The following is a 27,922-nucleotide window of genomic DNA, read 5'->3' on the forward strand; positions in this document are numbered from 1 at the left end:
CACAAACTATCCCTTAAGGTTTCTACCATTATATGAATTAATGTGGATAGCAAACAACGAATTCTCTCTTAATGTGAACTAGTGCAATGCAAACAAAAAAATTAACAGCATGCAGTACAAACTTGAATGTATCTTTAAGAGGCATTTAAGAGATGTCATGGAGACTACACAAAGTTGTGAAGGGTAAATACCATTCAATAATGAAAGAAAAACAATTGCACCTTTCTCTTCTGATTGTATTTAGTAATTGTATAATAAATGCAAGCTCCAAAATACCTGCATGATAGCACACTGCCAATTTCCCAAATCAGATTTCTCAAGGCACTTTCACTTGTTCCCTTCACGTGTACGTGTCCAGTACAGCACTGTCGAATCTCCTTAAACTGTCTGTAAACACTCATTTGAGTGTGTGGGAGACATTGTGGGGGGTGCAAATTTATGTGATTTTTTGTTTGGGGGAGGGGCATCAGCTACATAAAAATTAAAACCAATCAATGAAAGTATACAATGTGATATTTATTACACAATGATCATAACATGCATTTTAACATATTGTATCATATCCTGTGGTCATAGGAACGACAGTATATTGTTACACATTTTTATTTAGCTACAAAATAGATAGTCATATAGCTTATCACTCAGGATATAGTAGTTACATAATATCTATACAGTATTACTAAAAAAAATGTCTTATTAGTACATTCATCTTAAGAGCATAGCATCTAACAAATTATCACACGAAATGTAGGCCTCTAGCACCTGCTCCACATTATTTGAACATCTAAATATATTTTATACATCAAGTATGGGAAATTAAGTTTTAAGGACAACAAATGGTTCTACACCTCTCATGGTAAGAGTGTATAGTAATGGTATAGTAATAGTGTAAAGAAAATGTTTTCACCCAATATCATGTACACAAGGGACAGGGGTTCATATGCAAATTACCAATGTGTAAGTTTCTTGTGCTGTTTTGGCAGACGAATTGGGGAAATCCAGTTTCCAGGCATAAAACAGCAGGTACATGTGAGAATCACACCAGGAAATCCATGTTGTCAGGAAACACCCAGCCAATTACAAAAACCCCACACAGCTGCAGCACTGAGTTAATTGGAGCTGTTCATTTCAGCACAATTTGCTACCAAGTTTACCCTTAAAATGAATGATACCAACTGCAACCTACTCCAATAATATTCTTAATATTCAAATTCAATCCTAAAAGAAAACACCTGTAAGCATGAGATCATCCTTTCAATTATTAACAATATACTCAATAGACAGAGTTAGTCTATGGTTTGCTGCCACGCACGGCTTTCAACAAAGGTTCCCACTTGCTCTTCTTGTGAAGAAGTTGCCGTTTGACACTGTTATCCTGAAACAGGTCTGGACCGTCGTACTCATCGGCTTCTGACGTGATATCCATTTTCTGAATGATCAGTTTCAGAAGATTGTGCTGCTTTTCTAAGATACTTGAAATATCCTTTAATCTGAAAAATATCAATATAAATGATAACATTGTTTAACAATCATTTGTAACAATTGTTTTGAAATGCCCCTTCACTTCTAAGAATCTGAGTTATGCATTTTACAAATACATAATTTCTTAGCTGTAACTCCCTTCATTTGTATATTTTCAAACACAAATGGATCAATATGATCTATTCTGTAAATACAGCAACTAAACATCTGTAGGGTCCAACCAGGGAGATCCAGCAAAGCCACATTGCACAATCAAGTATCACTGTCACACAATCATGTTTGGAAACTCGTCAGCAATTAACTCACCAAAATATATACACATATACACTCACCTAAAGGATTATTAGGAACACCATACTAATACTGTGTTTGACCCCCTTTCGGCTTCAGAACTGCCTTAATTCTACGTGGCATTGATTCAACAAGGTGCTGAAAGCATTCTTTAGAAATGTTGGCCCATATTGATAGGATAGCATCTTGCAGTTGATGGAGATTTGTGGGATGCACATCCAGGGCACGAAGCTCCCGTTCCACCACATCCCAAAGATGCTCTATGGGGTTGAGATCTGGTGACTGTGGGGGCCAGTTTAGTACAGTGAACTCATTGTCATGTTCAAGAAACCAATTTGAAATGATTCGACCTTTGTGACATGGTGCATTATCCTGCTGGAAGTAGCCATCAGAGGATGGGTACATGGTGGTCATAAAGGGATGGACATGGTCAGAAACAATGCTCAGGTAGGCCGTGGCATTTAAACGATGCCCAATTGGCACTAAGGGGCCTAAAGTGTGCCAAGAAAACATCCCCCACACCATTACACCACCACCACCAGCCTGCACAGTGGTAACAAGGCATGATGGATCCATGTTCTCATTCTGTTTACGCCAAATTCTGACTCTACCATCTGAATGTCTCCACAGAAATCGAGACTCATCAGACCAGGCAACATTTTTCCAGTCTTCAACTGTCCAATTTTGGTGAGCTTGTGCAAATTGTAGCCTCTTTTTCCTATTTGTAGTGGAGATGAGTGGTACCCGGTGGGGTCTTCTGCTGTTGTAGCCCATCCGCCTCAAGGTTGTACGTGTTGTGGCTTCACAAATGCTTTGCTGCATACCTCGGTTGTAACGAGTGGTTATTTCAGTCAAAGTTGCTCTTCTATCAGCTTGAATCAGTCGGCCCATTCTCCTCTGACCTCTAGCATCAACAAGGCATTTTCGCCCACAGGACTGCCGCATACTGGATGTTTTTCCCTTTTCACACCATTCTTTGTAAACCCTAGAAATGGTTGTGCGTGAAAATCCCAGTAACTGAGCAGATTGTGAAATACTCAGACCGGCCCGTCTGGCACCAACAACCATGCCACGCTCAAAATTGCTTAAATCACCTTTCTTTCCCATTCAGACATTCAGTTTGGAGTTCAGGAGATTGTCTTGACCAGGACCACACACCTAAATGCATTGAAGCAACTGCCATGTGATTGGTTGGTTAGATAATTGCATTAATGAGAAATTGAACAGGTGTTCCTAATAATCCTTTAGGTGAGTGCATATATATTTATATATCAGTGCTATCCTTAATAGAACAAGATTACTGCAGTCTCCAAAACACCGTCATTTTACGAGTTGCCTATAATATGATTGAGCAGTCAATGTAACAGAATTTCTTAAAATGTTTTGTATCAATTCAATTAGGATGCAAATTATTTTAAAAAATATATTGTACATTCATAGTTATATAAACAAATCTGAACCAAGTTACTATATGTGTTGATAATTATTCTGGGAATATAAATATTGTTTTCCGTTTTTCTTCTAACTGGAAAGATGTTGAACACTAGAGGTCGCTCTCACACAGATTTCAAATCAAACAACAAATCGCTTTTTTCTCCCAACTCTTAAGTCTTAAGCTAATGGCAAAATACATTAAAAACAATACTATCTTAGGTAGTACTTGCATTTTAACCGTGTCTCTAGATTATTGTATTAATCAACATCTTAAAAATAATGTTCTAATGTCTGTAATCTGCTACATTTAGGATTTATTCAGCACATACTATTTTTATACAAAAATGCTAAAATTGGACAATAACTCAGCGAGAGTATTATTACACATTAACAACATAACTAGCTCTAGAACAACATCTATCCTTAACAAGTGAAATGTGTATTTTCCTAAACTTTAAAAATAACAATACAGTATAAAACTGGTAAAAGTTCATTTTAAATAAAACATCAGATCAAAAACTATTGTTCGTACCTGTACTTCTGTCTTTGCAACTCATTTTCCAGTGGTGTTATCGGACAGGAGCTGGAGCCCAGTCTGCTGCGTGCCTTACCCTGTCCACCGGTGCCCAGCAGGAAATGCAACTGCCAAGAGTGGACATACTGTTATTGCAGCTTTACATCTTGCATAATAATTAGATATTGAAATTTCCAGTCAAACTTTTGCATAACCAAATACACCAAATGTCAATAAATACATGTGTATCATGTAATCATGCTAGATAAGGAAACGTACATACTATGTGTATAGGAGGAAACACTGAGAAACTGTTTTAACCAATCCAAATCTCACCAACAGTAATTTCTAACATTACGAAAATGTATTTATATATTTTCTTTGAATGTCCTTTTGATCCACTCAGCATGAAGACAATTATGTACATTTAAACATGAATAAGGCTCTTGTCCTTTGCAGAGTAATAATTTGACCTGTACTTTTCAAGTATTTTTTTTTATAAAGCCTAGGCATCCCTTCAATTTGCTTAAAGTTAATAACACTCATTTTAATTATTCTTAGTCAGAACAGAAACAAGGAGTCTCATATGCTGAACTAATCTCTATATAAGGAGGTTAATTAGATGTGTAAACACGATTCTATCAGTTCAAGGTAATGGTGATAAAGACTACTAGGTGACACTGCAGTGGTGTATTTATATGACCTATTCGTATTCGAGATTCATTAAATTACTTATCTAAGTGCTGTTTTACAGGACATCTTGGGAATATGTGCCACAGACCTTTCCTACACAGACTTTATTGGGATAAACCGTAACGGTTTCTTGGTCCACCCGTCTCATAAACCAGTATGGCAACTTCTCTTCCAAACTGGTATGCAGATCAATCTGTAGGCAAGAAATTTAGTTTTTCCTGCATGAATAATTAAAGAATTGTGGTATAAAAGAAACTAAGAAGACAGCAGTTTATTGAAGCAGCAGTGATACCTGGGGTAATAGTGAGGTTGCGTATTGCTAAGGTCAATATTTATACTTTGGAAGTTATTATTTTTAATTTGGTCTAGCAAGATAATATCACTGCATTTCATATCAAGCCCAAAGCATCCACATAATCGTACTGTCCAAAAATCATTCAATCAATTTGTATATAGTACAGCGCCCTTCACAGGGTACACACAGAGTGCTCTACAGATTGAAAAGAGACAAAAAAATACAAAAAATAAACCATAACAATTACATAAAATAAACAAACAAATAAAAATCACACTTCTTTAACGTGAGATGACTTTCTTTATTAAAAGCACAAACACAGCATCCCTGGCAGTAAAATGTGTTTAAACTAATGTGATAGTATTGTTTCTCCAAAGTGAAAATCTGAAAAGGCCAGAAAATGGGCATGTATTCTATGAACATTTCAATTTCAAAAAAATAAATGTATTACATAGTTATATAGCAATATTACAAATAATTACAGAGAATATGTTTTTAACGTTTATCTAAAAAGATACTTACCTGCATAGCAATTCGTTTTAAGCAAGCATTCTTCTGTACCTCTGCAATGTCCCCGACAGCTAAACCAATCTATGGTAAATTTAAATAACACACAAGTTTTGATGTGGTACATTGCTCATACTATTGACTGTTTTAAATTTAAGGTATACACTTTTCCTTTTAATTAAAAGAGGAAACCTACCAACAAGTTCATGAGGAGAATGGGCATGAGCAAGACAAACAGAACAAAGATGATAAAAGTGACTACTGGGAATTCAAGTTTCCCCTTTAGGGTGGGAATGAGAAAATTGTCCTGGTAGCTTATTTCCCCAACCATCATAACAAGGGTCTGCATTATGGTGAGAGGAATAGTCTGGAAATTTGTCTGTTAAAAAAAAAAAAAACCAGAATGCAAGTTATTTACATTTGTTGTTACAATTGTAACTATTCACTGACAGTAAGATCACATTAAATTGGGCTTAACTGAAAAATAAAGCTCTATTTTTAAGTTGAACTATTTAATGGTTAACATTTCATGTTACTTAACAATCTACATATAACATAGTTATATGCTCCTATAATGCTCCTATAATGCTCCTATTTGCTAAAACAAGAATTTGTAAGGATTCGTAAGCGTCTTGTGATATTGTATGTGAATTTTGCATCTTCCTAAGCAATACACGCAGACCACATGTACTGGTGTTGTAAACATATTAAACTATGCAGTATATATTATGTGGTGCCAGACAGAAAAATAAAACATACATATAAATATAAACAATTAAAAATCTCAGATATCCTTACCTGATCAACCATCAGTGCATAAAAGGACAAAGCAAATGCGAGAATCAAAAAGAAGAAGAGCAGAATAATGCAAAGGAGAGTGCGGAGAATCTCCCGAAACATCACCACATAAATCCCAAAACGTTCAAATCTGTCAAGGAAGAGAAATAAGACAGCTTCATTATTACACACTCTATATTAAATGATGTACAAATGTCTTGTGTATGATTCAATTGTGTACATTCTCTGATGTACATGTATTCAATCTACACATGCAGCAGGTGAAACGAGTGTTATAGTATTTAGACCCACGTCAGTTTAAGTAAATGTAGACTTATTTAAAGAGACTGATTTAAAGGTGTATATATGAATCATACCTTTGTAGATAGAGGAGAAAGTTGACCCAGGAAAAGTACACTGCAATTGCCCCTGCTTGCCAGTGCAAGGTGCTCTTAAGGTTATACATCAAGGGAATGACAAAGAGAATTGAAAAGACAGCTGCCACCCAGTCCAACAAATTGGAGGGGTCTATGAAGTACCTCCAGCGCTGTGTAAAACAAAATCAAGACAAAGTTTCAGTGTTCATTGATTGATTGATTGATTGATTGATTGAGAGAGTGTACCACTCAAAGAATAAAGAGAATTGAAAGTGCACAATTGGTAAATAGGCTCATAGAAACATATACATCACCTGCTGGGACATCTGCACAAACTCTTTGATAACTGCATATACATTCATGACCAAGACGAGCATCATACAAGATGTGAGGAAATAATCTTGCTGTAATGATAAACACAAATTACAAATAATACTACTTTTCAATATATGTTTTGTTAAGTCAAACAACAGTTTTTAAGTGGTTTTGTCTTACTAGGCATTGATATGCGGACATGGAAAGTGTATGCGGTGCCATTTATGTGTTTTCTTTATCAGATTATGCAAACTCAATGTCCATGCTACGCACACAATAATGCCCAAAGGGAGACGTCCATGCTCTGCAACTGCTTTCTAATTCAAACAAGCTTACTTTCCACTGGGCCTGCATGCTGAATGTTTAAAGCTAAATTCTTATTTTCTGAATTTTCATTTCAATACAGTGAACATTTTCCAGCTACTTTGGAGCCACTTCTTGCTCTTTATTGTACTTACTAGCTTACAATTAATAAAACGATGTTAACTATTATTACTTCATCTTGTTTCCAGTAGATATTAACGTACATTGTACAGTGGTTTGGATGGCATGGTTACATCTCCTAATGTGTCATTCCTCGATGGTCTCATTTTCACAATAAGGAGCGACAGTGGCAGTATACCCAGTGTGTAGATAGCCAGATTGAGAATGTGCGCTTTGATTCCGTAGGCAAGCCTGTGGTGAAATATGGGAAAGTTAGATAATAACATCATCACACAATTGTATAGAAAACTCTAAAAAAATGTGCATTTAAAGCCTTAACTGACATATCATAAAGTGATATAAGAATTCTTTAAAAAGAAATGTGCATATTAGTATTTACTGTCGGCCAGCATACGGAACAAAATGAAGTCCAGCCACATGGCCAAGTGATTACATTACATGTTTAGAAAACAAACAAACAAACAAATAAATAAATATATACATTTCTTCTACACACAAAATGTTACAAATGTATGCCAGATACGCTGCTTGAATCTGGTTATAAGAGCATTGGATTGGGTGTGTGGTAATTCAAAATACATTGCCAGTGAAGCGATTGAATAGAGTAGAATTATTAAGGAATTCACTTTATTAAGATTTTGATTTTTAGTTGTAGTTAAATAAAACCTACCATTTCATTTCCAAATACTTTTTGCAGAGAGGATGAGTCAAAAGTTCTATGCGATTAAATTTCACCATAGCCTGAAAAATCAAAAAGCTATATTTTTAAACTGTACACACTTCTCATTTCCACTTCACAGTTATTTACACATAGATCTGCGCTGTACCTATCCCAGTGATCTTCTTCTGTATAGTGTCGTGTCTCTGTGCCTGCTTATGACAGACAGAGATCTTCTACAACCTGGAACAAACTCCCCAGTGATGTGGTTGATGCCGACAATTTGGGAACATTCAAAAACAGACTGGATAGGATCCTTGGATCACTTCCGTAAACTTTCTTATGTTCTTAACAGAATATATGACATGCATTCAGTTTTACAATCACAACAGTTTTTAGAACTGAAGACAACTAATGTACTGAGTGCAAGAAATTGGTATGACTACCATGACTAAGTGGAAACATTATTATTCTGCTTTAACTTACATTCAGTGCTGCAAGAGGCTGATAGGTCAAGCTTGTGTCTTGTTTTGCAAGTTTTACAAATTTAATGGGAGCCTGTAGATACTTGAAGTTATATTCAATCTGTAGAGGGAAAAACAAGTGATATAAACATTAAATAAAGCAGTATTGTACCTGGAAAAAAGAATACCTGAATTGGGAGTGTCCATACAAAGTATTCAGAGCATGCCTTCATTGTAGTTCATATGAAATACATGAAATAACTAAAACCTCTCTGCTGTTATATTGTCCAAATGTAAGCCTGATTCAGTTATTCAGACAAATACAGAGAAATCTGAATTTCTACAGATAGGTAATTGTAGTTGATGGGCCAGAAACACTGCGAACAGAATTAAAGATAAATTGTCCAGCAGGTGAACAAGAGTATATTTTTTGCTAATATATATATATATATATATGTATGTATTTTTATGTATGTATACATATATATATATGTATGTATTTTTTTTTCTACATAACCATTTGAATTTGCATCCACATGATTCCCATTATTTGGCTCAGACAGGAGACTGATGTTGTTGAACAAACCATTTGAAGAATTTAAAGTGCTGTGTCTACAGTTTACCGTGAAACATGAAGGAGGCATGTTGCAGTTTAGTGGTGTATGATAGTTGTAGGTGATGGTCAACATATAACAGTTCAGGTAACTAGACTATACACAGATAGAGAAATATACAGAAGAAACTGAAAATGTCAGCAAGGAATTTCAAGGTAAACATATAGTGTTTTCAGATTAGACTGCTATCTTTCGAACACCTATACATTTTTTCCATAAACCAATAATTGGTGACTGAGAACATCTGGCAATAGATGACATATTGTTGTTTCAGTCAATACTTTTCCAGAAGAAGAGGCAGGTTGCAGAGATCTATTAAAGCCAAGGCATTCTTCATATGACACTTACAGAGTAGTCTGGACTATTGACATCATCTTCTGATTCTTTCACATTCTTGTCCAAAAGAAACTATTCAGAGAAAACATAAGGAATGGAACAAATATATTGATTGTGATTGTTATACATGATCTCTATCTGCACAAAAACCTTGTAAGCATGGTCAAGTGCCTGAAGCAGTCAAAATACAAAATACAGATGTGTGAATAAGATTGCTTAAGCAATTTGTGATATAAAATAATAAAGATCTTACCCTCAATACATGTATAATCCCCCAAACCTCACATTTTAATTGAGGTCTCCAATTGCATGGCAGTGTATTCATTATATGTACTAATGTACCTGCTAGAAATGTATCATATGATCACACACACATACATATACAAATCGGTAGGAACATCTTTGGTTGATAGCATATTTTATGATTATGGGCTTAGCCAACATTTTGAGCCACAACTAACTGCATATTACAACTTTAACGTTTGATGGTGGCTTTTGCTTGAGCAAGGGATTCTTCCATTGATGTACTGAAAACCTGCTGTCATAAACTATATTTCAAAGTTGAGTAAAAGTTTTGATTCTGCGTGAAATAAATCAGAGAAAACTCAAATTAAACTATTTAAACCCTACTGAAAATGGAAAAAAAGTGTTTATATTTTTAATGCTAATCTGGTTTGTGGTGTATGTAAGACACAACTTACCTCACATGCTTCTGGAAGAAATTCTATCATCTCCAGCACAGCACAGGTTTTAACTGAATCCAGTTTGAAAGTTAAAATGGCTTCCTCAACTCTGCAACAGGGACAATCGGTGTGTGTTAAAGCTTGCTTTTTTACTTGCTAGTTGAATTGTGCAAATAAACAGTGATACACATTTTACAACATATGAGTATTTGTATTTATTTAGTATTTGTTTTATATTTTACTTCTTTAAATTCTTAAACTGTATATATGCATAACTTGGAACTGTTGTATATTGTTTAGATTTGATCTCCATGTTATAAAACATAAAGGATATTTCTACTATCGTTGGTGAGAATAATTGCTTGTCTCAAGGATATGTCTTGCACAAAGGGAATGTTCAGAGGATTTTACTCAAATTACCAGAGAGAGAGAACTTCAAGTTGACCTGAGATTAAAATTGGTGTTTTAAGAAATAGTAGGGACTTGTATACACAGGTGTAAAACAGACTACCCAGGCATGTAGTTGCAGTTTTCTCTTTGAAATCCTAGTGTCAGGAAAAAAGGTCTAGGAGTGATTACCTATGTACACACAAATGGACAAGAAACAACTGACCCATTACATTCTGAAATAGTGAAATTAGTCAAAATGGAAAATTCATATATTTGCTGTTTAAACTCTTAGGGATGTCCTGCAGTGATATTTCAGTGTTATGACTTTGTAGAAAATAGAAAAGTCAGGTTGTACGATTCATTTTCTAAATTCAATGACCTGCAGGAATCGGAGGCTGGAATGCACTGGCACAAGTGTCTGATTTTCAAAAGCACGTGTTCAACTATATGCCTCTTAAACCACCTAAGATGAGTGTTAATGCACTGAACCAATTCTCCATGATGTGGGGTCTCCCATCTGTTAATTTAAAAGCTTTGCGAGGGCAGTCTTCAGTACCTGTCACTGTCAATTACGGCAAAAACAACATCCTTTCTTCCCCGATGGATGGCTTCATGCAAGAAGGATGCTTCACTCTTGTTCAGTAAAAATGCTGCACCTTTACTCAACAGCATCTTTACAGCAGCAGCATGTCCTTCTTTTGCAGCCAGGTGAAGGGCTGTGTTCTTTAAAAAGATCCCAACATATATGTGTAAGTTACGAAACACTAAATTAAATGCTCTATACTGTGAAGAACACATCATATATAGTTCCTTCAGTATACCACTTCCAATGTCTTCCTTGGCATGGAAGTGGCATGCTAATACCTAGAAATATTAAGAACATAATCTTTATACTTAGGATGATCAACCCTAGTTTAAAATAAAATACTTTGCTTCAATGGTTTGCACTGCTGTACATTTTATTTACATTCTGTATTTTATCTTGCAAGTAATATTTTCAGTGTAATGTGAATGAAACCACACCTTGCAGGTTCACCAAGGCCTAGAAATGACTTGAAAACAAACATTGAATGTGAAGGATGTCAGTGAGGTTACAGTAGATGTTCTAAGAGGATTTTGTATGTGTCGGCCAACTGTATCTTTGATCAGGACTTAGGGAGTTTGACTGCTTTCGTCAAAAACCTTCAGACATTATATCAGGTTTCTGATTATGACATTTTCTGTTGGTTTCATTGGTAAAATCATTTTGTAATTTGAAGACACTGTTTAAATTCAAAGTATGTAGAAAAAAATTAAAACATTATACATGAGCTTTGGATATTAGCTTTGCTACAAGTAAATACGTATGCTTCCTGTTGTCTTCCTTGTCTCAGCTACTCTATATAACTTTGAAGTATTGCCATACAGATGTCAAATAAGGAAAGCAATCATACCCCGTCTTCATCTGCCTTGTCCATAAGGTTTATATTTGTTGCCAAAAGTATCTTCATCGTCTGGGTATATCCTTCCGCTGCAGCGTAATGTAAGCATGTCCAGCCCTTATGGTCACTAATATTTAAAGAAACCGAAGTCAAGAGCAAGTGAAAGATCATAGACTCGATTGAAAAAATAAACGTGAGGATATAGAGTTTGGAAAATGTTATCTTTGTTATGAGGGAGAGATACATTTTTCGTACTGATTAAACACAATCACGCTTGAACCTCAACCATACTCGTATCACTACTTTAAGCATTATATTCCCCTTTTACGAGACCTGCATTAAGTATTCGCTGTTTCAGAGTTGTTCTCACGGTCACAAACCTCAAAATGCTTCTCTTCCACATTGGGGGCAGTTCTAAAGCTGTGATGACATCTCCTATTTGACATACGATTGTCAAGCGATTACACCTGTTTTAGGAAATATTTATATACATACCTAAGAAACAAAGCTCCTTTCCTGAGTAACAGGTCCACGACTTTGATGTGTCCCCCCTGGGAAGTTAAGTGGAGAGGGGTCAGCCCTTTATCATCCCCTTCATTGAGAAGTCTTGTGTCTACGGTGGTTTCCAGCAGTCTGCGACATGTGTTTATCCGTCCATATCTTACAGGACAAAATGAAGAGATTAATTTTGCTGTTACTAATCTGATATTAAAAAAATCCACCAGAAGATGTAAGAAATTAGGTAAGATAGGTACTATGAATGTGACTGATTGATCACAAATAAGTTGAAGACATGGGGATATTTTCTTGCACTAACTGTTGGTTAAAGTTTTGTTCCTTTGAGATGTCTATGTGGTTATATAAATGATCAGCTAAGTGGTCATTATAGGCAAAATTATATTAGGCTCCTTCTGCACAGCATGCACTCCCATGGAGTTGTAGGGTCATGGCTATGGCAAGCCAAATTATCATTGAGAGATATCTTTAATTATAGAGATATCTCAAAATGATTTGAAGATATCTTTAAATGATTTAGAGATATCTCTAACTCATTTAAAAATATCTTTAAATGATTTAGAGATATCTCGAAATATTTGAAGATATCTTGAAATGCATTTTGTGATATCTCGAAAATTTGGCTTGTCATACATGCTGGCAGTGTCATACATTTCTGTTGTGAAATTAAGAAATGAAGTTCTGAAAAGGTGTATTCCTGCCTTGCACCCTATGCCTGCTGGGATCGGCTCCGGCTTCCCCGCGACCCTCACCAAGATTAGCGGTTTCGAAAATGGATGGATGGATGAAGTTCTGAGAAGGACTTAAAAGCCAAATTCCTCTCTTTGTCTCTGTGTTTGTCCCCTGAATGGAGCCTGCCTGTCTGTCAGGCTATGGAATAAAACCCCAAGATAAGCCTTTTTGTTATAATGAACTACCATACATTCACAAATTCATAAATCTGAAAAAGTGTGGAAGAAATCTTGCTTAGAGATCCATAGGCAGATCTGACACAAGCTTCTTAGGGAATATAGGAAGGCTCTAATTCTTGGAAAAGTTGGCTACGTTTCTAATATTAGTAATGAAAATCAAGGAAATTCAAGAGCTCTTTTTTCCACTGTGAGCAAGCTACTGTCTCACCCTGTGAATCTTTTGGTTCCTTTTATGATGCCCATTGCCAGGAGCTTATGGATGCCTGTTGCCAAGATGCTGCTGCTTTAAACGCCTTAAAAAGTGTTGGTTTTTGTCCTCAGCTAACCTCTCTGAGTTCTCATATGAACTTATCAATTAAGAACAAACTATTATAATAAATAATAAAATATGTGTGTGTATATATTTATATAGCCTACCTGTATATGTATATGTGCTATATGACTCTACAATAAGTTAATGCACTGATGGTTCAAGTGGAGAACATATGTTGGGGCCAAATCTAGAGCAATATGTACTCTGTCTCTTTTAAATCTTGATTAAAAACATTCTTGTTTGACCAGGCTTCTAGTTAAGTAGAAACGTTTGTATAGTTTTTTTTTAAATGTTGTTTTTGTGTGTGTGTTGCTGTTTTTAATTTGTGCAGCACTCTGAGATGCTTTTGTGTATTTGGGGAGCTATAATGAAATTAAATTGATTGATTGCTTGATCTGCTGGCACATGCAGAACAGCCATCACCCATTCACTGGACACCTGACCAATCCGCAATGGTGGGCTGTCCTCTTAGTGGATATGCCAATGAGGAACCACCACAATGCCTCAGATCACATGAATTTGAACTGTCCAATCACCATGGACAAGGAAAATGTGAAAAGAGGAAAGGTTCACACACTGGAATTAATGGATTTGAAAGCACAAATATACGAAATGTTCTGAACAAGATTGGAACAGATAAGAAGTCAAAAAGGTTTGCTGAATTTGCTTTCGATTGAACTCTAGCTTCTAACTTACACTTCCTCCATGTTCTGCACTTTGTAACTCCAAGAAAGGCCCCAACAAAGTCAAACCACCTTGGAAACTGCTAGAATCATCCTAATCCAGAAAAGAAGATACACCAGCGTCTAACCTCAAGTTGAATAATTCTTACAAGGTCCTTTTGAACAAAGAACTTTAATTGCAACACATTCTTCTGAGTTTCCTCTGATCAGAGGACATCAACAGTTTGAAACCTTCGATCACCCTTGAAAGAAACTGTCCTCCTCCAGAGGTTTTCCTGTAGAACAACCTTTCACAGCAACACATATCACTGTGTGTGGTAGTCCTGTTAAAAGCATTAGCTACTGTAAATGATAATTGGTAAATTAAGAAAGATACTTACTGAGCTGCAAAATGCAGTACAGATTTCTTATCCTTGGATTTCAGGTTAAGTGATACCTTCAGACCCAGCATATTATTCACTGAATCTGATATACCTAATCTGCAGGCATAGTGAAGAGGAGTACATCCTTCATTGTCTTCATCATCTAGGAGTTTCTTCACATCTGGGCGCTACAGAAAAAGACAATTCAACATCTTATAAATAAAGAAAAGGTCATATGGCTTGATGTGCTTATACTTTTATTTTAACTGTGAAAACATAGTTTAAAGAAGTGAAAAGACTTTTGAACTGCACATTACTTTGAAAATCTCTTCACGTAGGTTTTTCAATCCTTTTGGCTGCAAAACTGCCAGATGCAGAAAGTTGCAGCCCATTTTGTCTTTTATCTTCATATTTGCTCCTGAAATACAACAGACATGTTCTTTACAATGATCACAATGTTCACCGAGGAAATCGTATACAATGATCTCAAATCTACCGTATCCCACCCATGCAGTGTGAGATTATATATATTTGGTTTATGTAAGAATAATACCTTTCTGAAGCAACAGTTCCACAGTTCTCCAGGCTCCGCAACTCGTAGCCAGCAACAGTGGAGACAGACCTTTACAGTCAATGCTGTCAATATTTGCACCCTATTAAAAACAGATTATTTGACAGAAAGGCACGTAGATGATTCAACATTGTCAGTGCCATTACCAATATAAGCTTCTTGAATGTTGATTCTGTGCTCCCTTAACCATGTAGTTGTGGACTTGGATATGTGCTCCAGGTCAATATTGTGCAGAAAGTCGATTTGTAAACTAGCTTGACCTTCTTGAGAGTTGTCAATACTTATATCCTGGTATAATATCCTGCTATATTCCATCCATTCCTCAATTCTTACAAGGGCACCATAACCAGGGGATTAAAAAGACAGCAATACTGATCCACTGCATTCTTCATAGTGGAGATGACATTCTTATCAATGTTTTTTACACCAAATACCACTGATCTCTAAGTGCAGAAGAAGAGGCTTAATTTCTTTTTAAAATAACTGAATAACTACATTTTCTGAAACAAGCATTTGCCTTAAAATCTGTAATTATTGTTTTAAATCCATGTCTGTTTCTCAGTTAAATCAAAGAGATGTAATGATGAATCACGCATTTATTATAATTTGTTTTGTCCCATTAAAATGACGCACTGCAATCATAGGAAACAAAGTACTGAACTGGTAAAATGAACAAAAACACACTGAAAGCAAATCTCATCAGTTTTAAAGTTTTTTTTTTGTATTTTTTAAAAACAACTGAACTCATTGAATTTGTTGAGAATTGTTTATTTTAATGGTTCACTGACTGACTTATTAATGACTCTTAACAGGTGTATTTGTCTGTATCACCTGAGTGCAATTAAAGAGTGTCATTTTAATCTAAATTAATTATTAAAAAATGTATGATTCATCATCTGATCTCTTTGATTTCATTGTGAAACTGAGTGAACTAACAATGCGAATTAAAGCTTAAAAGGCAGGTAGTGACAACCAAAATAAACAAAGAAAGCAGGCAGCCATAAATATATTGCATGGAATTATATGTAAGCAGTTAATAGGGAGTAAGAGACAATGTTTTCATACCTGCAATAACAAGATTCTGACAAAAGTAAAAATAATAATAAAAAAAAAGCACTGAACTGATGGAACTTAACGTATTTCTAGGAATAACTGAAATTATTTACCTTTAAAATGAGATATTCAGCAAGCTCAACGTGGTCAAATATTGTAGCCCTGAAAAAATATAATTATCTTATTCAAAATAATTTCTTTTGGGTGAAAAAAATATAAATAATATGAATTAAACTCATTTTCAATATAACTATTTCAGCTATAACATTTTTTAGTTTCAGTTTCAGTGTAATGAGATACTGTTAGGCTCAGTTTCAAAGACATGAAAAGGGCTATATTTTAATAAAATGTATCGGTATTGTATAACCATTAATCTGCTCATAATCAAACAAATTAAACACCCTTATCTTCAAAGGAAATTGCTATAAGCCTGAGTTGAGGAGACAGGTGTTATTTTTACCATTAGTTGAGGGTAGCCTATTATTGCTTGGTGCACATGTACTTCAGCGTTGTGTAAAATATGTTAAGCATCCAAAAAGGAATTGCAAATAATAAGTATATTATTAAATACACACACACACACATATATATATATATATATAATGAATGTAACTTGAAAGCATCCATGCACTACAGCATCTTAATAAGCATCTTCCTGTTGCCAAAATAAGGCAAAAATATATAAAGAAAATTTCATTTAGTAGCTGCACTCTCACTTATTCGGTTTTTAGACCAGTCTATATATAACCAGCATATATAATCTTTCTGTAAGTATTGAATACAATTTTACAAATATTTGTATGGACCAGATGACTAAAGATTCACATTAATAATCATTGTTCTTTTGTATATATAATAATAATAAAATAATGAAATTGTCTCATTTTCGATTTTAAAGCGCTCACTTATGCAAGGGAGTCTGACGAGCTCCATCAATTATGTTCACCACATCTTCTACATGGTGATGAGAAGACAGCATGAGTTTGACTGCTTCGGTGGCACCTTGTGTACAAGCAAAGTGTAGAGCTGTGGATTTGTCACACTGTAAAGAAAAAAGACAAACAATTGCATGCGCCGGAAAAAAATCTGAGACTGGCAGCACAAACACACATTAAAGTGAAAATAACACTGCAAAAAGCATTTCTTGAAATACAAATACATTTTAAAACTGCTCTATACAATTAAAATTGAATTTAAACTTTATAAAAGCATCTGAGAACTAATGCAAGTGATCTTGTAGAAATAGAGTCTAATATCCATCATGTCTAACAGCAAAAGTGGATGTTATTAATCTAAAATGGAGCTTTAGCCAATAGCAGGACTGTAAATAGTTCCACCATCTTCATTAAGCCATTTGTAAGATTGTGCTCTAATGTTTGCAGTCATAGTTTTTACTAATTTTGATTTGCTTGAAGAGCTTTCTGAAAGTTTTAAATACCTCCCCATAGCTTAAGCTCATGCTGAAATGCTGCCATAACATATGAATAGACTTTTGGCCCATTTGACATCTAACGATAACAGTAGATACGAAAGAAGATTGAAAAATATGCAAGTGAAGGTACATTCCACATTTGTTCCACAATTGTGGAAGCCTGGAGGGACAATGTAATCCTGCTTGATACTGGTGAATAGTATTATTTTCTTCTTTCAAATAAACAAGGTGTAGAATTGCCCCACAATGCCCATGAGTCATAAATCCACAATAAACACTATTTATTTTAATGATGTAAATGTACGTGCCTAATTGTTTAATCAATTCTGTTGTTATGGCCATCAAAACTAAATATGGGTGACAACCGTTATGAATTATTTGTATTTAATTTAAGTATTTGCATAGTGTTAGGACAAAGTCTTACCTGCTGCAGATCTATTTTTGCTCCATTTGCAATACACAGTTTAATCACTTCAATGTTCCCACCATGCACTGCTAGGTGCAATGGACTGCTAGAAGATTTATCCAGGTAGTTAATATGCGTTGCAATTGAGTATCCTTTCTCTTCTCCTGTATGAGAGAATTAAATTAAGCATTTTTTACACATATACAGATGTCTGGAATTCATAGACAAGGTAGTAATGTTCACAAAAATAAAGTATGTGCCACGGAAAACCTAGAGAAATGGCCTCCAAATCTGGAGACGGACACTATGGAAGCATAGCTGGTGTTTCTGTGGGGGCTATGAGTGACATTAGACACAAAGCATCATTATTTTCACTCTATTCCTAACTGTTCAAATGTGATGGATACTGACATTAAAGGACAAGTGTGAGTGTGAGTGAGGAAGATGCACTATACTGTTCTGATTTGATGTTTTACCTAATGCTGGCTCATGTACTGGCATACATGGATGTAGTAATGCATTGACCCATAGGAGGATGGTGATAACTTATCTGTTGACAATGGGCAAATAACTATTGAAGAACACTGGACCTGAGGAAGTTATACGCCTTACAAAATCAAAATGCTTTTCAACATAATCAAATGCCAGCCCATTCTGATGGCCCATATGGTCAAAATTAACCCAGAATGTAAGGAGTCTGATCTTCCCATGTCCTTGATATAACAGCCATTTGGTCCAGTTTTAAGACAGTTTAGACTTTGACCCCTCAGTTTCTTCAATGGAGATATTTAGGCTCCTTAAAAAGGTTTCTTGATAAACATTTACACCATCAGAGGTATCCTGGTATTTCACATTCAAATGATAATATAGTATAAATTGTGGTGTAGAGTATATGAATTAATCAGGTGCAAAAGTTTTCCCAAAGAGGTTTAGCTGGGCTCATATTTGCACAAAAATAGATGTGTTTATTGTGGGCCATTGTATATTGTGTATGTCACTAAAGAATCAGATCCAATCCTCAACCTCTGCATCCATATTCTTTAGACATTTGGTTTTGGAATGGATGATGTGTGGTCCAAACTGACCAGAACCTCTGGCACCGGTGGGTTTGAAAAGCCCCAGTAATGAAAGCATTAAACTCTCTAAATATAACACATATGATATCTGAAATTCATAGGCACATTATTTAAACACTAAACAGCAGCTTCACAAAAGTCCCCTGTGAAAATGTTATATCAAATTCAGTGATCGCTTAGTATTTTCTGGAAGCTGATTTGCTTTCTTAGTTTACTTAAGCATTACGCATCAGAAAAGCTAAAAATACCCTGCTGGTGCCAGCTCAGGAAATGAACACACACGGCAGAGACACTGAGTCATGGTGATGTGTTTCGTTTTAATATGTACAAATAACAATAAGTGTGGGCTTTGCTAAACAGGTTGAAATAAGCAAATATTTGAGTAGCTCAATGTTTGAATATGTAATTGTGATGAATCACAGTAAGACATTTTAATTAGAACCGCTTTATAAATATTAAAATGTTAGAGGTTGCATAGGATAAAATTAAAGGAAAGAATGCATAAATATTTGTTTTTAAAAGCCTTGCAGCTGCAGATTCCCTCCATGGCACATAACTTTGTTTAAAGTGTAAAGTAAACCGAATACAAATACATTTACATTACATTTGTTTATTATCAGACCTACCTATTTTTAGAATGACTTCCATGGATTTCTTTGCACCTGCAAAAGCAGCTGCATGAATGGCAAAATGCCCCAACTTGTTCTGGCAACACAGTTTTGCACCATGCTTCATCTAGGAAAGAACAAGTAAATTTATCTTACCCTTATAAGTCTTCAGTTTGAGCATTCAAGTTTGTAATACAATATTAAGATTACAAAAATGTGTATGCATCATTCTTTTTTCAGATGTACAATGCTGTTTTTCAATGCCAACCACAAATCAGTATACTTGCCAGGATAGTGATGGCCTCATGGTTATCAATAGAACAAGCTAACATTGATGGCGTGTTCCCCAGGTCACCTTCCAAGTTTGAATTTGTTCGACTGTTACACAGCAACAACTATATGCAAAAAAAAAGAAAAACAAAACAAGCAGAATATCACAGCACAGGTAAGTTAGTTGTTTGAAAGATAAATAAATACCTAAACAAACAAATACATTACTAAATAAATAAATAAAAACTTTATTTATAAATTAAAAACAATTCTGATACATATTTTTGGGTTCTATATCCAGAATCTTTAACTTTATGACTGGTTGCTTATACATGCTTGATAGGCTGGTAGTAATTGTATGTATTGTATTTGTGTTTTTACACAGCAGAAAACAATTATATACAATTTCAATATTATTTAAACATTTAAAATATGAGCCCAGTATCTGTGCACTAATTTGATATCCCTGCTTATGTTCATGTGTACTGTTTTAACATTATAAAAAGAACACTTTACATTATTCTTTATTTGCATGTATATATTATTTGTGTATTACAAATTGCATTCTCATATATGCATATTCTTTGCAACTGTATTCCTCTGCTCATGTAATCCAATGATCAGTAGTATCATCTGAAAATACTGCAGTGTGACAGGGAAGTGTGTGATATTTTCAGAGATATGCAGCACTGTTTGTATGATTCAAGAGGGTTCTACATATGAGACCATAGGAACACAGAATTTGCTTCTCTAAGGTCTTACTAGACTGAAAGATATCTGTGGTAAAAGGAAGACCTTGAGAGTGCAGCTTGAGAGATTACCATTTGTCAAGCAAATCTTAAGGTTCATAAAGTTTCGCCGTCAGTGTATGTCTAGCCATACATCTATAATAGTGCAAGGGCAGCCATAACTTAGACAAATAGCTTTTGAGTCACAAAGATTTTCAACATGCTGAGTGAAATAGAATAACATGATAGCTGTTGTGTAGACATGCCGTAAGTCACCGTCACACTATCTGTTGTAGCTATTGCAGGACAAGGTTATTACAGGATGGTTAGAGACGGGTGACAAATAAAAGGAAAAACCTGAATAAATGAGTGGAGGAACATAACGAATGCAGATGCCTCCAAACAGGTGTGCTGCAGGATACAATTAAGCAATTAACATCCTATCATGCTCTGTGGCATGTATACAAATGCTGAACAGGCTCAGTTGACCGCAATTTTGGATCAAGATGGCAAGATGAAAGGATCTAAATGACTTTGAAAGAGGGGTCATTATTGGGGCACGAATGGCAGGAGCTTCAGTCACAAAGACACTCAACCGGCTAGTGTTTCAATAGGAACAGTGACTAAAATTACATCTGTATTTAGATCTATGGGAAAGACATCAATAAATAGGGCTGGAAACTGTGGTTGAAAGCACACATTCGATGAACGTGATGTTCATGCATTACTGCGATATGTAAGGAAAATCAGAAGAGCTCTTTCCCAGGTGACTGAGAATGTCAATGTAGGACGTGATCAGACTGTTAGAGCATTGAAGCTATTCTGGCGGCTCGTGGTGGCCCAACACCTTACGGAGACACTTTTGTTTGTTTATCTTTTCCTCACCCGTCTGTTATTTCACACAGGGGTTCTAGCTACAGCAATTCTCTTGCATACACAAGAAAAGTGTGTAGGCACAGAACCACTGTGAAAAGAGTGAACCGGAACACATTCTGGCCTCCAGCATCTGTACGTCTCAGACAGAGGACACAGATGAAAATCACATCTTTCTTAAGTAGCTGGTTCATCAAGTTTACTCACATCAACAAGCTCATTGTGCCTGAGTTTAACTGCCAAGTGCAAAGGGGACATCAGTGCATTGTTTAAGATATTGGGGTCAGCTCCCAGTTCGAGCAGCGTGGTACAGCTTTCTGCCTGATTCTTTTCCACTGCCCAGTGTAGTGGAGTATTGCCATGGTCATCAGTGGTATTTAAAGCTAGGAAAAGAGCATAGGAATTGAAACATCTGAAATTCAGTCTTTACAGACACAACTCCATCCAGTTGATAGCTACTTATGTAATCCTGTTAACACTTTATCTATAACTTAAAACAATGATTTAAAAGATCTGAAAAAAATGTTTAAAGAAACAGCTGTCAAAACCTGGTTTGAATTGAAACTGTACTGATCTATAGTTGATTGTTTTAATTAACCAACTGATTAATTGAACCTATTAATTTGTTGTAGATTGTAGCACAAAAACATAACTTGTTTTACTAGATACCTCTATAGTATGAATTAATACTCATGTCAGTTACTAATCTCTGTGTTTCTTTCCCTTAAAGTACAGTGACTGAACAAGCACCTCACCTTCTGCACCAGTCGAGCTTACAATTAGATGCATTATCTGAAGCTGGCCACCTGCCGCAGCGAAATGCAGAGGACTTGAGTTGGAGTGATCTCGGCTGCTCAGACATCCAGGATTCTTCCTTATGAGGAGCTCAATATCAGATCGATCGCCAATCAGAGCCAACTGACACAGTGACATGAGTTAAAAAGTATTAGGATATTAAAATGTTTAAAAATGTAATGTAATGTAATAGTTAATATGCATATAATATTAATAATACTTTTACTGTATTCTTCCTCACTGTATTTGATTTGAAACACTAATACTATAGGTGTTGTTTCATAGGGAGAGGATTATTGATAATTGATAATAATTTGCACCAAGTAAAATATCTAAACCTAGATATTTTACGTGGTGCCAATTATGCTAACTTCTCCTTGAAGTTCTAGTTCAATGTAAACACAATTTGACCTCTGGTAAAATCTGAGCAAAGAGAACAAAAAGCAGATGGCATTAGTCTTGCATTAGAAACATCCAATTGCTGTTTAACCAGTAACAAATAAAGTCTCATTTAAACATCAACAGCATTATGTATGGCTTCAGGAATTTCCATTAGATGTTTTTATATTTCTTCCATTCTTTAAGTCCTTGGCTTTTTATTTCTTAGAGATGAAGGTTGTTTCAGGGAGTTACATTAATCTGGAAGGGATTTGGAAAAACAAAGCCTAAACAATCAATGTATTAAGTCTTTCAAACATGAACAGGGTGAATACTGATGGAAACGTCTAATGTGAATAAATGAAGAATGTGACATTTAAGTAATGTGTGCCATGCAAGGTTTGTCAATTAATATCAATGTCAAGGTTTGTCCTCATTATTGTGCTTATCTTTTGATCTACTATCACAAGATGATTTTCTTGCCTTCTCAGCCTACAACACATTTTAATATCTCTATTGCATCAAGGGGCCAAAGTCTTTTCTAAAAATAGAAGAGCAGAGATAAGGTTTTAAGTTTTGGGCTTACTTGAAATACGTTTGAGGAGACTTGTGTTGAATCATCTTCATTTACAACACATTCATAAAAGCTATTCTGTTTGGCCATTTCCCCGTGAAAGAGCGTCGGGCAGCACCTCGACTGTTTATCTACCGAAACACCTACATGGAGAGAAACAAACGTTCACAATGTAGTATTATTTGAAGATGTGGTATGTAATATATTTTTTGTTCATCAACTTGATTTTTAGTAAAGTAGTAAATGATCAATGATTGTTTCCCATGTCTGTACTATTTTGTACAGTGCACCTGTGACAAAAGTGCAGAAAATGCAAATACATTAGTAGTTTCTTAGCAAATGTAACTGCAGAAGGTTATTCAGGTAGGCCACACTGAGAAAGCTTGATTTGAAATATAGCCAGGACAACAGTGTTAGGACCTCTGTTCTTTCAAAAGGTACGTTGGGATCTTTACTTACCACAGGGAGTCAGGCCCTCCTCTCAGCATCTCATCTGAATGAAGGTGCCTCTTACAGCACAGTTTTGCCTTTCACTGTACTATTTTTTAAGTTTCCAGTAGAGTGCCGCCTACTAGTTCATCAACACCACTGATTTTACTTAGAGGTCTCCATGCTAAGTACTGACCAGTCCCAGCCTACATTCATTTCTGAGATCTGACAATATCAGGCCTCAAGACATTTTTGACTCAGTAACATTATAAACAATTGTAAATGGCTAAACATTACTAATACAAATATTTATCTTAACTTTCTGCATGTCCATAAAGTGCAAAATCACAGAAGCAAAAGCTGGGTACATAGACAATGTTACAAATCTAAAATAAATATTCTCATTTAAGAAAAACACATTAGCTTAAAAACACAAACTACCAATCACACAGTCTATGCAGGCCAGGGAAGGAACACTTAAGAGAAAGTTATGTATTTCCTTAAATTCAACATCTTCTAAAACCTAAACAATTCAGAAACCAACTCTCGGTCGAACTATCAAAAGAACAAACCTTGTTCATTCTTGTCCCCTAGTTTCTTCCGGTCAGCGTACTCATACCCTCTATTTACAGCTCAGTTTCTCCTCTCTCAACATCTTACTTTGAGTCCCCTCTCCTGCACACAGACAATACAACACACAGAACTGGCTATCCGGCTGACCTAACCTCTAGTCATTTTACATCGGATCAATAAAACAACCAATTATGGCAACATTCCAAGATACTGAGAGCAGAAGCAAAAATTTAAAAAAGTGTTTACAAAAAAAACGTGACAAATATGAATTAAAACATGCACAAACATTGAATAATTAAAAGTGTGCGATTAGTGATGTAATAAGATGGGATATTTCACCCAATTACACATAATTAGTTGCTTATATGCATATGTGCAGTCATGCATTGTTTTGAAGCAGGATGAAGCTTGATGACATTATATGTCAGTTTGTAATAAATGTTCTTACCTTTCAACATTTTCCCTTTTTCTAGCTGTTGGATTACCTCTGAAGCGTGCTGCCCTTATTATTTCATTTGTTTTGCTCTAATGTTGCATGCACCTGCAATAGCCACACAGTAATCAACACATATGTAGGGTATTCTCCCCTCCAAATAGTAAGTAATGGCTTAATGTGTACTAACACATTTATAAGTAATTTTCATTAATTTACTAATAATCAATTATTTAAATCTCATTAACAAGAAATCAGTCTAAATCAAATCAAACTTTTGGCCAGTCAAAAATTCAATTTCCAGCTCTTGATGAGTGCTGTATTGTCTCTTTTTTTATACCTGACACAAACCCACTCTCAATACAGCTGGGCTGCATGTAAATAACAAAAATGTACAAAGTACTACAAGCTCTTCCCTGCAGATTCCCACAACTTACGTACACATGTATCTTCTCATGGAAATTATCTAAATGTCATGATTAGAGTAATCTCTGAATTGTATTATTCAATTAGTAATCAGAATATTGTTTAACATAAATAACTGGAAGGCCAAATAGTTGCAAAAACAAATGTAATCTGAAGATCAACGTAGCAGTGTTACTTGAATTCCATTTCTCCACAACACTGTTATACATACACATACGCACAGACACATTATAAATAGATAGATAGATTTAGGGATATACATTTATACAAATAACCTAAAGTGCAGAATAGTATGACTATCAATATTAATTGTCTAAGTACACAAATGTTCAAGAGTACTCATTTTCTGCCAATCATCTGGGACAGTGGATCAGTCACTCAAAGGTGAGGCTTTTATTTCAAGATCTGACAGTATATGTCACATTGCTTTGGAGTTTAGAGGGAGAGAGGAAACAGTTATCACTTTCAAACTTTCTAAGTTACAAACAAAGTGCTAGTGTTTTTCTTTTATTCTGTTCTGGGCCAATAACCTAGCCAAAAATTGTGGGTACTGATACATGAGTGCTATCGTATGTAGTTATACTGTCGCTGACTGTAAACAGCAACCGAATCACTACCAATCAACTTGCAGAAGGTTTGAGATCGGTAGAAAAAAGCACTAGCTTGTTTTGAGGCACAGGATGCAAATAATGAGAGGTATGTGCTATGATATCAGCACCTGTGCACAATGCTCTCTCATGTTATAGAATAAAACTGAAAAAGATAAAAACCACTGCGCAAATGTCCATCAAACTGTTTTTATTTCAGCAGATTGGAAGCAGCAAGAAAATGCAGTGCCACCACATCTAAGGAATAAAGAATGTACAGCATTTCCGACTTATGAACATTTTCTAGAACGTATTAAGTTTGTAAGTCGGGGACTTACTGCATATGAGATTTACTAATAACCATCATTTGGAGGAGAACACACAGGAAATCATAATTTGCAGGAGAAGACACAGAAAGTCTCAGACTCGCTATTAATATTTAACGTGATTACGTTGCCTAGTGACTAGAATAAATATCAAACAGCAACCTTATGTAAGCAGGCCACCCTCTCCTTGAAATTGCTTATTTATACTCTAATGAACAACAGCTCTGATAAATATGGAAATAACAAAAGAAACTGAGTCAGATTTATATATGATTTTCCACCTAGAAAATATTATAGTATCCATAATATACAAACAAACTCATCCCTGTTAGTATTTAAAAAAGCAAATGAAGCAGTCTCTTTCAATGCTAAACCTAAACTTTTTGGAATTGTAATTATGACCTTTTATAACATTTCTCATAAAAGGATTTTTAATAAAAATGTAGTATGTTAAAAAAATTAAATAAAGTCTTACAACCTTATCATAACACAACACAGTGTTTTCAGAGTTATGTATAAAGTAGCTCTTCATCACACAGCAAAAATGCTGTCGCCAAAGACATCTACATCTATCTTTGCTATCCAAAAATATATAAAATTGTTAAATGTATTATTACTTTATTTGAGAATTACATTTCCTGAATGTATTTTTTAAATATTGTTTTACAGTTTGATCTAACAAAAGAAATAGTACTTTCAGTTTAAACTTAAAATACACATTTGCAAGGATTTAAAACCTGAATTCACTCAGTTACAGAGGAATTAATATATTACTTTCAAAGGTATAACATTCATTAATTTAAATATTTTAATGTATAGTTATTTTCAATTTCTGTGTAAACACATAATGTTTCTAGGGAATTGATATATAAGGAACATTCTTAGTAACAACAACATATACTTTAGTATTACATAATACAGAACAGATTTTATTTTAGAAGTTGAATATATGCTGTTGCATGAGTATAAAGATGTATAATCATGTTTAGTTTAGTTCATAGTAGTATAACAATAGAAAAGCAAAACAAAAAGAAAAGAAAAAACATAACATAAAACCCAAATGACATAAAAATACAAAATATGCTCCTACCTAGTTCAATGCTGAGCACTTCATGCTGCAGTCAGAAAGTGCCTTCTCTGTGAATGGCAAGTGTTTTTATAGTGACTCTGATCAGAGGGATCCAATTACAGTGTACTTTAGTCGGAGGCATCAATAACAATTTTCGTTATAATGTAAAGTTAAAAGGTCATTTCATCATTAGAGTTAAAGTCATTAAACTGGGATATTACTTGCTTTAGAACAATGTTACCGGCATTCTCAAAATTCATTATTCATAAGTACTAATGTCTGGAGTGAAAAAGTTTACTGATTTATTAATGCTTCCCACTCAATTACATGAACAGTATTTATTTATTTAAACATGTTTTTCACATCTTGTAGATCAATATATTCTTATAAAAGCACTGTAATGTAGCGAGCTAGTTCCAGTCTTTTCAACACGTTTTCCAAATGTAATACTTTTTTGTAGTATACATTCTTATAGTGTGCTTTACTGCATTTTGTCTTGTAAGATTTTGTATAACAAAATGGTTTCCAAAAATGAAGAGAACACCTCTTCCCTTTGTACAGCAACATTTAATATCTTTAAATGTATCTTTAAACAGCCTAACAGCCTCCAATTCTTACATACTACATCTTAAAATGACAACTAGACACAAAAGTAAAATAGACTACACAATTATTATTATTATTATTATTATTATTATTATTATTATTATTATTATTATTATTTGCATTAAAGTCGACTAATTCAATCAAATACAATTGCTAAATTATATATACCTATACATACTTACATGTCAATTGAACTCGACACAGCTCGGTGGAGGGGGCCTTAAAAAAA

At 34.9% G+C, this 27,922-nt stretch overlaps 1 protein-coding gene across 1 annotated transcript; it reads right to left on the bottom strand.

Annotated features, from left to right (window-relative positions):
• Window positions 1-495: 495 nt before the first annotated feature.
• On the bottom strand, window positions 496-27,922 carry trpa1b (transient receptor potential cation channel, subfamily A, member 1b). Its single transcript, XM_066721010.1, has 30 exons — window positions 27,876-27,922; window positions 27,109-27,155; window positions 24,695-24,787; window positions 23,257-23,387; window positions 22,253-22,415; window positions 21,705-21,880; window positions 19,914-20,021; window positions 19,645-19,753; window positions 17,961-18,106; window positions 17,010-17,146; window positions 16,218-16,266; window positions 15,034-15,133; window positions 14,798-14,898; window positions 14,499-14,668; window positions 12,191-12,355; window positions 11,708-11,822; window positions 10,831-10,997; window positions 9,903-9,993; window positions 9,214-9,273; window positions 8,274-8,372; window positions 7,800-7,870; window positions 7,213-7,360; window positions 6,685-6,774; window positions 6,371-6,540; window positions 6,015-6,144; window positions 5,413-5,595; window positions 5,232-5,300; window positions 4,503-4,607; window positions 3,740-3,849; window positions 496-1,490 (listed from the first exon to the last, which is right to left on the bottom strand). Exons 3-30 carry the CDS (start codon window positions 24,702-24,704, stop codon window positions 1,292-1,294), a joined length of 3,372 nt encoding a protein of 1,123 aa, XP_066577107.1. The 5' UTR covers window positions 24,705-24,787; window positions 27,109-27,155; window positions 27,876-27,922; the 3' UTR covers window positions 496-1,291.

Source organism: Amia ocellicauda, chromosome 2 (assembly GCF_036373705.1).
Source record: "Amia ocellicauda isolate fAmiCal2 chromosome 2, fAmiCal2.hap1, whole genome shotgun sequence".
In the NCBI taxonomy this organism is placed as follows: Eukaryota; Metazoa; Chordata; class Actinopteri; order Amiiformes; family Amiidae; genus Amia; species Amia ocellicauda.

Coding starts and splice junctions, on each gene's coding strand:
- trpa1b (XM_066721010.1), bottom strand. Junction 19,754..19,913: donor ATGAGGCCATCACTATCCTG/GCAAGTATACTG, acceptor GTTCTTTCCTAG/ATGAAGCATGGTGCAAAACT. Junction 1,491..3,739: donor TTGCAAAGACAGAAGTACAG/GTACGAACAATA, acceptor GATATTTTTCAG/ATTAAAGGATATTTCAAGTA.